This window comes from Notamacropus eugenii, chromosome 3 (genome assembly GCF_028372415.1).
Source record: "Notamacropus eugenii isolate mMacEug1 chromosome 3, mMacEug1.pri_v2, whole genome shotgun sequence".
Lineage (NCBI taxonomy): Eukaryota > Metazoa > Chordata > Mammalia > Diprotodontia > Macropodidae > Notamacropus > Notamacropus eugenii.
Window position 1 is genome coordinate 191,683,590 of NC_092874.1, and position 15,447 is coordinate 191,699,036.

General features: G+C 41.5%; 1 protein-coding gene across 1 annotated transcript; it reads left to right on the forward strand.

Moving 5' to 3' along the window:
• Nucleotides 1–137: 137 nt before the first annotated feature.
• Nucleotides 138–11,853, forward strand: SLC2A3 (solute carrier family 2 member 3). The gene is made up of 10 exons (XM_072653678.1): nucleotides 138–300; nucleotides 2,176–2,268; nucleotides 2,783–2,943; nucleotides 5,142–5,382; nucleotides 5,821–5,983; nucleotides 6,229–6,416; nucleotides 7,939–8,043; nucleotides 8,477–8,578; nucleotides 8,670–8,873; nucleotides 9,281–11,853. The coding sequence occupies exons 1-10, from the start codon at nucleotides 286–288 to the stop codon at nucleotides 9,512–9,514; spliced, it is 1,506 nt and encodes a 501-aa protein (XP_072509779.1). The 5' UTR covers nucleotides 138–285; the 3' UTR covers nucleotides 9,515–11,853.
• Nucleotides 11,854–15,447: the final 3,594 nt, after the last annotated feature.

Consider the following 15,447-nt stretch of genomic DNA (forward strand, 5'->3'; position numbering starts at 1 on the left):
GGGGCTTGAAGGGAGGTGGTTACTGAGGTCACTGAATTCCGAGAGGTCACAAGATTGTCCTGAGAAGGAGCAGTCAGCCCCACCCCGGCCCCACCCCTTATCAAGATTATAAAGAGCCGCCGGGGAAGGGCACCCCCACAAGCTCCGATGCTCTTCCACTGAAGGGAAGGAGGAGGACGAACTGTGCCCTCTGGGGCCGAAGCCAGCTTGCGTGTCCTCACAGACCGGCTCCGGGCTCCGGCGCCCCGGCTTCGTGACTAGGGATCTGCGCAGACCGCTGGAGCCATGTCCTCAGCCAAGGTAAGGGTCGGGCCGTTCCGCTATTCCGGGCTGGGTGAAGTCGGAGTGAAGGCTGGGGCGGGGGAAGGCAGGAAGCGTGCTGCTTGGAGGCAGCTGATCCCCTACCTCGGGCCGTGGCATCCCAAGGGCCTCCTGCCGCTGCGGGAGGGGGGCAGCTCGGAGCGGGTTCTGCCTCTCCGACTTGTCCTCCTGCCGAGCCGGCCGCGATGGACTCGCTGCCTGGCCGGGCCAGGCTGGGAGGATGCCCAGGCAGGGAACGAGAGGAGGAGAGGCGGCTCGGGGCTTCGGGCTAGCCTAGCTAGCCTGGATGCCCAGGCTCCGGGAAGCGGTCGTTCCGGATGGGAATGGACCCCTTGCCTGTAGTCAGACCCCCCTAGAACTCCTGGGAAACTGCTGCCCTCCACTCTGCAGAAGAAACTGAGACACCATAAACACCTTGGTGTTTGAATGCGCTGGGAGCGTGTGATGGCTGGAGAGCACCGGGGCAGGGGAGTACTGGAGGTGGACAGCGAAGTCAAGGAGGAGCGTATGAAACGAGAGGAGAAAGCAGCTAGTGAAAGAAAAAGTAGCGTCCTGCCCAGGATCCCTCCCTCTCTGGGGGACTAGAGTGGGTGGGGTGAGCCTACCAAGGTCACCCCTCCCAGATCTGGCCCCTAGCTGCTTCTACTGAAGGTGGAGGGAGTTGAGATAAGAACCCTTGAGTCTAAGGGCGGGAGAGGGGGGTGGTTATCCCTGGGCCAAGGAAGGGGATTGGTTATTTCGGGGTGGACACTCTAGGGGCAGTAATGCGTGGGCTTTCTCCGGGAAATGGCCGTCGAGTTTACTGGATTGGGAATTGAGTGGGTCATCCGTCATGGCCCTGTGAGAAGAGCAGGACTCTAACGATGGGGGAGGGGCGCAATTCCAGATGGGAGGCTAGGAGACATGGTAAGCGAAATGATTCTGCAAGATGTCTCCTCTTAGGGGCAGCTAGAGCTCGGATGGCTCTAGGGAATCTAAAAATGATGAGCCCATAGGAATTACGGAGCGCTGCTTCTCCAGCAGCCCCGGTTCTTGCTATTTCTGGTCATGTCCCCTTGACTTGAACCAAAATCAAATTCTCAAATGGTTAAACGTTTGCTTAGCCTCACTGTTAATGCCATTTCTTGACTGTGAGGAAGTATCTGCCCACCCTATTGCCTCCCACTTTAAAAACCTTATTTGGAAACTGGTTTACTAGATCTTCCATTACTTTCCCCCAGTGATATACCATCCATTCCTAATTCAGATTTTCCAGTGTAACTTCCTCTGAACATAGTAGGTTCTTAACAAATGTTGGTGATTGAACTTACCCCTTACTGTCTCCACCTATTTGCCATTTACTCTTAAAGCACTCTTATCCAAGTTGTTTTTTTTTTAACTGAATCAGCCAATCAACAAGCTTGTATTTTGCTAAGCACTGAGGATACAGCTTGTGTAGAAAGAGGGGTATACAAAATAAATGTGGAGACATACATACAAGGTCACCTCAGAAAGGAGAGCACTAGTAGCTTTGGAGATGTGAGAAAGGCTTCTTGCAGGACTTGAGCTGAATCTCAAGGAAGCCAAGGTTTCTTGGGAATAAAGAGGAGTGTGATATATTGGGGGCATAAGCCAATTCAAAGGCTAGGAGATGAGATCAGTGGAGGTCATGTGTAAAGAATAGCCAGTGTGCCTAGACCTTAAAGTACTTGAAAGGGAGGAATGTATAAGCAGATTGGAAAGATAGGAAGGGGCCTGGGGGTGGAGAACTTTAATACAGCTTTGCAGGCCTTCCTCTTTTCACCTTGACTCTGAGAGAGGGGAAACAATCTGGGGAGTGTTGGAAAAGGTTTTTGCTTCTTTCCCCCAACCCAGGTCACCTGCTCCCTCCTCTTTGCTGTTGGTGTGGCTGCTATAGGATCTTTTCAGTTTGGCTACAACACTGGCGTCATTAATGCTCCCGAACAGGTAATAACCCAGGCGGAAGTCAATTCTCATTCCTTTCTTCCAAACTTTAAGGTTGCCCAGAGCTCAGAACTGGGTGGGGGAGACGGGTGCAATGAGAGACACAAGACCTCAGATTCACAGTGAGGAAGGGGAAAGAACAATCTTAGTAGTTGTTGCTGAGTCATTTGGACCAAAGCAAGCTTCATTTGTTTGCTCAACTTTAGACAGCAACCATGTACTCTTACTCTGTGGTGAATCACAAGCATGTCTTTCAGCCCATAGGGAAGAAAAAGGGTTTACAGTAGCTCTCCAGTGCTGCCACCTGCTGAAAGCCTATATGTAGCCTGGAAACAAGATTGGGGGTCCTAGTCCCAGCCTTACTTCCTGCTTTTTTTAAACTGATTTTGGGAAAATTGCTTAGGTTTTGCTACCCATAAAAGCAGGAAGATTACAGATTTTACCCTACACCTACCTACCCTACCTGCTGTAGCAAAATGTAATGCAGTCCCACCATTCCTTGGGGTTTTTTTTACAGATCATTAAGGACTTTCTCAATCGAACTTTGGAATATAGGAATAAAGAGCCAGCCTCTGAATTGCTACTCACTTCACTTTGGTCCTTGGCTGTGGCCATCTTCTCAGTAGGTGGAATGATTGGCTCTTTCTCTGTTGGACTCTTCGTCAACCGATTTGGCAGGTATTACTCAAAACCAACTGCAGAAAGAATTGGCAAGGAGTTGCTGTAAGACAACAGGACTAACTGGTGTTAGAACAAAAACATGTGGATTAAAGACAGCAAGTTAGGCTTGACCACAATTAAGCCTCATTGACTTAACTCAAGTGAAGAAGTTATCATCACTGACATTTATTACCTCATTTCAGCTTTCCAACAACCCTTTGAAATAAATACCACAGATATTAGTTTAAGCCATTTTCTCAGATGAGGAAACTGAGGCTCCCCTTATGTGATTTACCTGAAGTCACTCAACTAGTCAAGTACTAGAGGCAAGATTTGTACCCAGATTATCTCCTGATCCAAGTCTGTAACTGTACTATAAAGATATAGCTTTCATCTTGGCCTATTTGGAACTGCTTTGGAATATTTTATATTTGCCTTCATCCGGAGGCAGGCTGATTTTGGTATTGTTAGCACATAGACCAATTTTGGTGAGAGTTTGGTTTGTATAATAGTTAACATTTATATGGTACTTACTATGTGCCAGGCACTGCTAAATGCTTTACAATTCTCTTATCCCAGTTTTACAGATGAGGAACTTGAGACAGGTTAAATGACTTGCCCAGGGTTACCACAGCTAGCGTCTGAGCCTGGATTGGAATTCAGGTCTTCCAGCGATTTATCCACTGTGCCACCTAGTTGCCTATCATTTCTCTCAATGATGTGGCAGCCAATGCTTATCTTTCCTTAGCACCATTTTCCCATATATTTGGACTAATTGTATTCCTTGTTCTTATAGATCATTAATAATTCCATTACATTTGTGTACTTGTTTGCCTTTATTACAAAGAAGTTCTTTCTATAATTTGGTGTATAAGGAAGACTTTTTATCATTGACCTTCTTGGGCCGTACACCAAGTGGTGGCATCTTTAGATTAAAGGGTATAGACAATTTTGGTCACTTTATCATAATTCTAAGTTGCTTTCCAGAATGGTGGGACCAATTAATTCACAGCTCAGTTAAAGTGCTGTAACATATCTGTTTTTCCCTGGCAATGCTGACTAGTCCCATCATTTGTCATTGTATCTAATTTCTCAGGTAAAATTTCAAGAGTTAATTTGGTTTTGCCTTATTAGTGGTTAGAGATTTCTTTCACATGGTGTGGTTGTTAGTAGTTTGTGATTCTTCTGAGAACTTTGTTCACATCCTTTAATCACTAATCTGTTGGGAAGTGGCTTTTGACCTTGTATATTTCTTTTGATTGTAAATGTACTTTATTGATTCCTTCTCATTATTTCCATAACTTCTTCCTTACCACATTCTTAAAGGAAACACTTTCAACCAGTTTTAGAAGGGAGTAAGTGTAGATGAAATGGTTTGTCTTTTTGGTTCTCTCATGGTTATAATAATTACCATAATTCCTGTTTTACAAAGGAAGAAACTAGGCTTAACAGGGAAATATGACTTGGCTGGGGTCAAATAGCTAATGAGTGGCAGAAGTATAATTTGAAACCAGGTTTCCTGACTTTGCCTTTCCTCAGTCTCAGTAGCCTGAATGTAGAGTCTCCTCTTGCCTATTTCAGCAATAAAAGAACTTCCCTGGAACACCAATGTGCTATAAGAATTGGAGAGGGATTCGTATTGCATTGAAAATACCAAAGCTCCCTCCCTGGCTGTTTCCAAGTTTGTCTACTTGTCTCATTTGCCAGGACCAAATGATTATAAATATAGAAGACTCTGGGGCTCCATCTAAGTCTTATTTTCATTATCCCTCAGAGCAGGGCCATTTGATAATATCTGCTTTGCTTTTGGCAAACAAGGTTTATGATCTAAGATTAGGCAGCCGTCATCTTTAGGCTTGGCTAATACTATGATTTACCAAGCAAACTATATCAGTAGAGGAACTGAAGGAGCCAGTTTACAAATTGGAGGGAGAATTGTTTTCAAGCAAGCCATAATCAGTCTATGATGGCCCAGTCTTTGGCCTAGTGATACTAATGGGAAAGACTCTAAATAGAGAGAAGAGGTTAAAGAGAAGGAGACAAAAAAGGGAGAAACGGTGAGGTGAAGGAATGAGTACAAAAGAGTCAAAACACAGGAAATAGTATGGAGGAAATGAACTAGGGAAACTCAAGGGAGACAGTGCAGATGGGAGAGCAAGCAAAACCAAGAACTAGACAAACCATACTTACAGGTCTGTGCCTCCTTCCTTCTATAGACGTAACTCCATGCTGATCGTCAATTCACTGGCACTCGTTGGAAGTGCTCTCTTGGGCTTTGCAAAGTCTGCCAAGTCAGTGGAGATGTTGATCCTGGGCCGTTTAGTCATTGGCCTGTTCTGTGGACTTAGTACTGGCCTTGTGCCCATATATATTGGAGAGGTCTCTCCAACTTCTCTTCGTGGAGCCTTTGGTACCCTGCACCAGCTGGGTATTGTTATAGGAATCCTTGTCGCCCAAGTAGGTATTCCTTATGTTCTTGTTTCAACTGGGTGAAAGTGGATGAGGGAGGGTACAAGGGAACTTATTTTTACCTTTTCGGTTTTGTGCCCTGCCAGTACCAGAGGCACTGAGAAGAACCATGTTCACTAAGAATAACTGGCTTGTTTCATTATTAATATTGACAGGGCCTGATGAGTTAGCAGTTTATTATTTGATCTGGGAAGGAAAGGCCTTTTTTTTTTTTAAAGTGATTTAGAATCATGGGCTAACATGATTAATGAAGGTAGAGTAGATATTTTAGATTTTGCCTTTCATTCGCTACAGGAAAAGAATTTTTAAACAAGTAAACTATAACTGTTCAATTTTACCGGAAAACATTTGAGAGCTTGTCTTTGAATGTGTACTTTCAGAGGTTCCTTGGAGTATATAATTTAGTTCATTTTTTTGGATCCTTAGATCTTCGGACTAAATTTCATCTTGGGAACTGAGGCTCTCTGGCCGTTGTTATTGGGCTTTACCGTTATCCCTACTATTCTGCAATCTATAGCCCTTCCATTGTGCCCTGAAAGCCCCAGATTCCTACTTATCAACAGGAAGGAAGAGGAGCAGGCCCGAAGTAGTAAGTACTAAGTATTGTCTTAAAGGAATCTGCATGCATGACCTGATTGTTTACCTCCTACTCTCCCTTGAGCAGTTTCTTTAAATTAAAAATTTTGGGAGGATCCCAACTTAGTGGCACTCCTGAAACATGAGAAGATGGAATTGGGATGAAAATCTTGATATGCTTAGTCTTTGTCTTCCCAGTCCACCCTTTAGGAAAATAAAATTGGGGTGAGCTAATTTATCCCCTCTTTCTATTTCCAGTTCTTGAGAAATTATGGGGCACTCAAGATGTAGGCCAGGATATCCAGGAGATGAAGAATGAGAGTGCTAAAATGGCACAAGAAAAGAAACCAACCGTGATAGACCTCTTTAGGTCACCAAATTATCGGCCACCCATTATCATTGCCATCATGCTCCAGCTCTCTCAACAGCTCTCTGGAATTAATGCTGTGAGTATCTAAAATTCATCAATTACTTGCATTACTGTCATTCTTTCTCTTTAATATTAATGATAATTGATAGTAGCAACTGTACCTTATCCCCATTTCGCAGATAAGGAAACTTAGTCTCAGAGGATAAATGACCTGTTCACTTCCCAGCTCTAGGTTCACCATGTGTCCACTGTGGCTCTCTGCCTCTGAGATTTTCTGTATTGTCTGGCCGTTTCCTTCTTAATCCTCTACAGTACTTTGCTAGTATGAACAAGAAGTCCACAGAGTCCTTCCTAGAGGAATAAGGACCCTTCCTGTGGTAGGCCTCAGTGGGAGAGTTGGCTTTTATCAGTTCTCTTTAGAAGCATTAATTACACTATCTTTTAAGTTAAGTAGCCTGTACTGTAAGGCAGGAAAAGAAGAAAGGCTATCTATGGACTTTTTTTAAAAAGTACAAGTCAGGTTTTGAGGATCAGAGGGAAAATCCAACCAGGGTACTTAAGTAATAATGACGTAATTATTTCTAAAACTTTGTTTTATTGCCTTAAATTTTGTATCATGCAAGTCATTTCCTCTTTAGCAAGTCACTTCCTCTTAGCTCATCTCCCACCTTCCTTTTTACCAACAACAAAAAAAAACCCATGAAGCCAAATTACACAACAACTGAGGCATTCCCTTGTGTTTCTGTTGAATTGAGGAATTCGTGTTTCATTATCAGTTCTCTTGGACCAGAACCGAGATTGTGCTTTACAGTTCATGAGCACTGCTCTTCAATGCTGTATTGCTGTCACTGTCTTCAATAAGTTCTTTCTCTCACTTCCATATGAAGTTCAGGCTATCATAGCTTATACAATATTATATAATTTGACAACAGGGAGACATTTATTGAGGCAGAGACTAAATAAGTATAGTTATTGATTGGTTGCTACCACTAACCCTAATGAGTCTGGTTCTTTAGATGCTTTTTAGATGCTTACGTTAGGATGACAGTACAGTGTTCCTTAAGTGAAATACTAATGGATATTTGAGTCATTTTTATGAGGGTCATAACTTCAACTGGTCTTACAACCTTACAACTTAGAGGACTGTCATTTAGTAGCAGTACATCAACAGAGTTCCTAAGAGAATAGGAGTGGGATCAATTACAAGCCTATATTTGGGTATAGGAGACAAATGGGATTAAAATTAAAATTACTGTGGATTCTGATTCTGATTATATTAACTAATTTTTGTATCTAAGGCTAGGCTAGTTATTCACTTCATGCTACCTTCCAATTTACTTGATTGTCCTGAAGATCAAATAAAAACAATTGTGAAGGCATTTTGTCTTAAGTGGGAGAACTATATAAATAAACCTATAGCCAAATTGGAGCAAAAAAATTCTCTCCGAATGATGAAACTGAATTAAGTAAATAACGCTAACATTTATCAGTATGAAGACTCAGGATGAATTGATTGTGAATTTATTGCTTAGAGCTCACTGAAGACAGTTTTCAGAGCCTTCTTTCTAATATGGTCACTCCTTTTTCCCCCCAATTAGGTATTCTATTACTCTACAGGAATCTTTACAGATGCTGGTGTTAAAGAGCCAATATATGCTACCATTGGTGCTGGTGCGGTTAATGTGGTATTTACCGTAGTTTCGGTGAGTTGTCCAAATTTTGAATTTGGGGACAAGAAAAAAGGAAGCATTTGGGGCAGATGTTGATCTTGGGTTTTTGTGCCATAGTTAAAACAAGAACAGAGGCATCAGTGCCTTTGGGAGAGAAGGGCATGGGAATAAGTAAATTCTTATTGATGGTGATTGAACAAGGGGTAACAGAAAAGAGATTTCAATACTGGAAAAAGGTAATGAGGAAAAGAGAAGGGAAATAAAGGGTGAATATGAAAGAAACAGCTGAGTACTTAAAATCCAGCCTTAGAGGTAGGGAAAACGAGTACAAAGCAGGGACTTAAACATATTGTATACAATATATTGAGTTGGGAAATGCCAACAATTCCTGACCATAGAATACATTGAGTAGAAAATATTTAAGGAAGAGAAAAAGTAAAGGTTTCATTTGACATTATTCTCCTAGCTATTTCTGGTGGAGCGAGCAGGAAGGAGAACCCTTCATCTTTTAGGACTGGGTGGAATGACCTTGTGTACAATTCTTATGGTTGTTGCCATGTCTCTCAAGGTGAGTGTTCTTTGTGAGAGGGAAAAGGGAAAACCTAGGTTGTCTCGGTTATCTTGTTCTCATTCTCAGCTTCTTTATGTTCCTCATTTAGTCTACTCATTTGTGGATGAGCTATATCTGTATTGTGGCTATCTTTGGCTACGTGGCCTTCTTTGAAATTGGCCCAGGACCCATTCCTTGGTTCATCGTCGCTGAGCTCTTCAGTCAAGGCCCCCGCCCGGCTGCCATGGCTGTGGCTGGCTGCTCCAACTGGACCTCTAACTTCCTGGTGGGGCTGCTCTTCCCCACATGTGCGGTAAGTGAGCTCTATCTTCAATGGAATCCTGCTTGAAACTAGTGTTAGCACATTTACGATTGGATGAATGAGTTGAGTAACAGTACAATACTGCCTCAGGTACTTACCAGCTGGGTGGCCCAAGCATTTCTTGATACCTCAGAGACCACTCTAGATGAGTTATTCACCTTATAAAAATCAAACCAAAGTTACCTCCATTCCAAAATCCCAAAAGGCATTTGAAGACTGGATTCATAAGGGACTGAAAACTTAAGTACAAAGCTAGATTTGGAGGGGCTTGGAAGGATTCCCACTCAGTCTGGACTTCCCAGAAAAAGATCATGACTATCATTATTGCTATAGGGGGGAGGCCTGGTTCCTAGTCTGAGAATAAACTTTTGACTTGTCTTTTCTTTTCCCTTCTTTAGAAATATTTGGGATCCTACGTCTTTATTATCTTTACCTTCTTCCTCATTTTCTTCTTTGTGTTCACCTACTTCAAAGTCCCAGAGACCAAGGGCAGAACTTTTGAGAATATTACCCAGGTCTTTGAGAGCAAGAGTCAGGGTGCCGCCAACTCCACCTTAATGGCAGAGAAAGGTCCCATTGTGGATATAAACAACATTGAACCAGCCAAGGAATCCTCATCCTCTGCCCTCTAAAAAATCCCACGTCCTTGCACACCTCCTCTTCCAGTCTCCCATCGTGGAAAAGCAACATCTCCCTGAGGTGGGGGGAGGTCCTCATCAGGATATCTATAACCCAGGACTGTTTCTTACTGCTGCTACTGTGTTTCTTTTTCACCTACTCCATGAGCACTGAGATGAACCTAATGCTGGAGTCAACTAGGCTTCACCCGGCTTTGAAACATTCTTGGACACTGTCTGTATACTCTGCTCAAGAGAGATCAGGTGAACTTGCCCTCGTTTCTGGAGGGATTGGCTCCTTGGCACATGTGCCAACCTTTGCCGCCTATTCATTTTCTTGGGTTTCAATGATGATTCATTGAGGTACCTAGGAATCAGGAAAGTGGGTGTAATAACTCATCCTAATAACTGTAAGAGCTATTTCAGTAAGTAGTATGTAGGAGTTAGGGGTAAGAGAAAGGTTAGGGATCAAATAATAGAGCATCATTTATTTTTACAACTCTGCAGAGTGTATTAGCTTGTTTTATTTATTTTATCTGCCGGTTTTATTTCATAAATATTTTTTTAGTGTAAAATGAAAGAATTGCACAAAATAATGAAAACTGTTGGAGGCAGAGAGAAGGGGTGTAAATTTAAACAAGGGATTGGGGGAGAAGTGGAAATTATTTTTGAGGACTTGACGCAATAAGGGTGGAAGAAATACAAGAACAGGTGGCATAGTGCATTAAAGGGCATGTGAAATAGGTACCAGAGGTTTTCACATGATCTTAGCAGTTTTTGTACTCCAGGAAAATGATAATAAACTTGAAAGAAGTCGGGCAGCATTTGTGATGCCTGCAAAAGCTACTGGTTTCCTTTGGGATTTTTTATATTTTTTTGGTTAAGGTATATGCTGTTACTTGGAAACTGCAATACTGTTGACATCATAGGCAGTGAAACTGAATGCGGTTGGTGGGTTCTACCTCTGGAGAAAGATGAATTTTCTACATGTTTCACTGAAAACTTCCCCTCTTCACCAGGTGGAACTCCTTTTTCTTTATAGCTTCTAGTTTTTTCCCCTCCCCTTTAGATGGGAAAATAGTGTTGAGGATTGTTTCTCAATACAGAAAGGTAAATTTTTCCTTGTTTTTGTTCTTTGGGATTTTCTTAGGTTTTGGGGCATCTTCAGTTTCTCCCACCCTTAAATCCCAACAGGCATTTGAAGATAGGATTTAAGGAGCATTATTCATAGGGACTAGAAATTGGTATGGAGGTAGATTATGGGGCTAAGGGTTTCAGTTCTAGGGGGTTTTTTTGCCTGTACTTCCTTATTTCAAGTGAAGAAATAAATGGTCATGGCTTCCTTGTAAATATGTGTTTGCATCACACCCCTGGAGATGATTTGGGTGCGGTATAGAAGGCTCACTCATAGTTAGACTGAATTTAGATAGTAACAGTGTGTATCCAATGTCATCATCTCCTCCATGGGCAAATGTGTCTTAGTTGGTTTATAAATGTTACTGTGATGATTTATGTATTACTACTCATTCCTTCTGGGTGGGATAATTCTGGTTTCCTGTGGGTATAAACAAGCATCGCTTTGGCCGGATGTGCTTTGGCCACCCTGCCTTGAGTCTTAGGTGCCCTGAGACAGACGCGTAGACACACACATGTACAACGCATCCACACACACTTTCCACCTCCCTCAGTGCAGGCTAAATTATATATTCCCTTGAACCACTAATTAGAGTCCCCTGCCTTTGATGAGTTTTACCAGTTTAGGTGGAATGGGAAGAAAAGACGTTCCTAATACTTAAGAAAGGTTCAGGATAGAGAGAAGGCATGACCTCTGTAGGCAAAATGGTATGGAAGGGCTAGAAGACTAGTAATTACCTGAATTGTAAAATTGTGCAAGGAAGAGGGGACAAGATGCCACTGCTGATGAAGTTGAGTAAACTCTGTCTAAATCTATGGGCTTTGTTCTAAAAACTTGAGAGACCGCCCTCGGTGCTTACCTCCTGACCCACCTTGCCTGTGGACAGTATTTAGTTCTCAGTTGTCACTTTTTCCTCTGGTCATTGGCAGGGAAGATACATACATGTATGTATGTATGTATGTGTACATATATGTGTGTATATATACGTGTGTGTACATATATGTGTGTGCGTATATATAGTAGTTAACTGAAGAAAACTTCTTTGCTCCCTGGTTCTGCCCAGTCAGAACTAGGGTCTGGGAACTGGCAATAGAATTTAACAGTTTCTCCTTCCCTTTTCTCCGTAGCCACATTGTAAATATTTCCAAATGTATTTTCTATGCTTATTACTGTTATTGTGGTTCTGTTTTTAAATAAAAGTTTTACTGTAAATACAGTATCATGATCTCCCTATTATTTGAAATCATTTTCTTTACCCTTTTTTCTGGTCTAAACCCAACCCAGAAGCCCCAAATGGGTATAGATACAGGTAATTTTATAGTTTGTACTGATAACCTCGTTTTTCATATCACCAGGATTGGGAAGAAACACAGAAAAAAGCTTAGGGCCTGAACAATGTCCAGTCAATATTTTGGACGAATATTCAATTCTATATCTTTGGCAGTTCATGGTATAAATGCAGAGAGGGATTGAACTTGGGGTCAAGAGTACAGATTTGGAATTCTGACAGTTGAGACCTGGCTTTGGCACTTGGTAGTCATGTGATCATGGAAAAAGCCACTTGACCTCTTTTTTTTCTTTAGTAAATTTTCTTGAGTTATATGCAAAAAATTTTGCCATTTGTTCTTAGAACTTTTAGTTCCAAATTCTCTCCCTCCCCACTCCCCCTTAGTGAGAAGGCAAGCCATATGCTATAATACACTACACGTGTGTAGTCATGCAGAACGTTTCCATAATAGTCATACACTTGACCTTTTCTCATCTTTAAGGTGGACTGGTAATATTTGTAATACCTATTTTACAGAGTTGTGAGAAAAGTACTTTGTAAATCTTAGGTCAGTGTTATCACTCAAAGATATGATCAGTGGGCTAATGGATGGGAACCAGGAGACTTGACTCCAAATCATAGCTTAAAACAGAAGAATGACCAAGTCTGCTGTGAATGGATTTGCCAAGAGTCTAGCAAATCAAAAGGACTTTTAAACTGAAAAGAGGGAAGAAACTGCCTTCCTGTCTAACACTGGTAACCTGCGCTTCTCTCCACCAAATGGAACTCGTCTGCTCTAGACCCATACATGTATGGCAAACCAAGTTGAGTCCTTGGGAAGCCTGTCCTCTAATGAAAGGGGTTAGACTCCCTTATTAAATCTCCATGCTGGCAGTCCTTGGAAAAATTAACTATCAGGTTTGGCTTGTGTTCTCTAGGGTCTCCACAAAAGAGGAGGAGAAAAGTACTTATGAGATGGCTCTTTTATTTCCTAGATACAATAAACTTTTTTCAAGCACCTACTGTGTGCCAAGCATTTTGCTAAATGCTGGGGTATGAAAATAAAAGCCAAGAGGAAGGGGGAGGGAATGCCAAAGAACACCCGGATGGTGGTGGGAATTTTTGTGCCCTTAGTTTTTCAAGAGGCAGAAGCAGCTGAGTACTGCTTAGGTGTGAGTAGCCAAACTGAAGCAATCGTCGAGATGAGTTTATCCTTGGCAGGGCTGGGGCAGATGATGAAGTCAAGACCAAATAATAACTAGACATAAGAAATTGGAGTTTTTAGAGCTTCCCAAAGAGAGAACATTCCTCGGGGGGGACCCTTGCTGGAATGATTGGTAGTAGCCTCAGGTACAATTGGGGGACTTGAATAAAAATGAGGGTTAACCCAACCGCAGCAGCATGCTGAGTAATTTTTTTAAAGGAGGTGCTAGGCCAAATAAGTTTGGGAACCTGTGAGTCATGAAGGCCAGCTGATGACACAGGAAATGTTAATGAACTCAGAACTGAATAAAATACATGTATGGTGTAATATCAACATTTTATCTTTCAATACTCAGATTTTTCTGGTATGAAGGGAGGGCCGAAAAATTTTACTCAGATTTTCCAAATTGAGGGGGTGTTGTGCCCCCTGAGGTTGGAAGGGATAGTTATATTTTGCCTAAACTTCACCATCCCCTGGTATGGGATGTCTTCTGGAAAACCAGGATCATTCTCTGGTTGGTGCTCATCTTCCCCAAGGATGCTGAATAGTTTCTAGGAAGGGTTTCCAAAATGAAGCTGGAATCGACTGATGGAGTTTAAATAGACTTCCTTGTGTTAGAATTTCTAGCTTCCCTTGTTCCCTACATACATACCTTGTGCCTTTGTGTATAAGTATCTGAAGCCAAGGGGCATATTTCCCTTTCAGTTAGCACCTCTTTGATTTTTGTTTATTACAGTTATCCCTTTCACATCCTAGGGGTTAGGGATATAGTGCCCTTGTCATCTAGAAAATGACTGTAAAATTTCATGGCCTTCACTTCATACTAGAGAAGTCTGGATTATAGCATTAAAAGATAAAATATGTTGATATTATATAATACTATACATATATTTTATGCATTTCTGAGTTTCTAAATTTTTTCTTTATCATCCGCTGGCATTTGTGTTGTCTGCCGCTTCCTCAAAACTCAAAAAATTGCTATTTAATTTTTTATGCCAACCTGTGATATATTGAAACCATGATGGGGAAAGTCCAGATGTGTGAAAGGGATGATTGTATGTGGAAATGCTGTTGATTTTGTAATCTGCAATTTTGTTGAAGCTACTAGTATCCTTACTAGGAATAATTTTAAGATAATCATTTCAAGGAAGTCACCATGTCATGATAAACTAAGGACAGTTTAATCTCCTCTGTAACTTATTGCCTTTCTTTTGTCTGATGACTATTACTAGCATTTCCAGAAAGCACCAAATGGGGTCATAAAGAGTGGGTCACAACTACACAAGAAAATTTATTTTTTGTTCTTTTCCTACTTCTTAACCCCATTTGTAACCTTTCATTGTAAATAAACCTCTTTTTGTTAATTATTTGGCAGGTAGCCAGGTGGTACAGTGGATAGAGTGCTGGGCCTCAAGTCAGTAAAATTCATCTTCCTGAGTTCAAATGTGGCCTCAGATCCTTTAAACTGCCACCATTTCAGTGTAAATGAGTAGGCACATCTTCTACTTTGTGTTTAGATTTTTCCCTTAATCTCAATTCTTTTGCAAGGCTGATTTACAGAAGAAAGCCTGAACTCTTGAGGACAAGACTATTCCTTAAACACAACAAACTGTCCTTCCCAAGGCCAGTTCAACAGCCCATGATCTAAATAACTGCCCTTCTTTCTTGATGCTCTTTACATTCTTGCTAATCATGATTTGTAGGGAAAACTTACTTGAATGACTGAAGAACAAAGTCATTCAATTGACCTTTCTAGTCCATAGAATGCCTAGGGTGTTATTATGTTTGTAATATCAATGAAACTTTTACTCATACCCAAAACTTTGAACAAAAGTCATTTTCCTACAGCATTTGCATTCTCTCCTATTTTGGTTGATGGTACCATTATCCTTCTGGCAACTCAGCTGAACTACCATGAAATCCTCCTTGACTTTTCCTTCTTGTTCAACTCCCATGTCCAATTACTTGCCCAGTCTTATAAATCTTACCTCTACAACATTTCTCTCCTCCATCCTATTCTTTCCACCAATACGTCTACTCTAGGTCAGACCCTTATCACCTCTTGGCCTGAATTATTACTATTGTAATAATTGATTACAATTATTCCTAATTGATTTCCCTATCTCTAGTTTCTCCCCTTTCTAATCTGTCCTCTAAATAACTACCTAATCACAATCCTAAACACAGATGTGATGTTGTTACCACCTAGAGGAAATTATTTTTCTGTTATGTTAATAACCAATTATTAAATTGGGATTTAAGGTTTTTGCTCTTTTATTTCCTTATTCAGGGACTAGCCCTTGTAGGTCAATCAGCTAGTCTTTGAAGGACAAGGATGATGG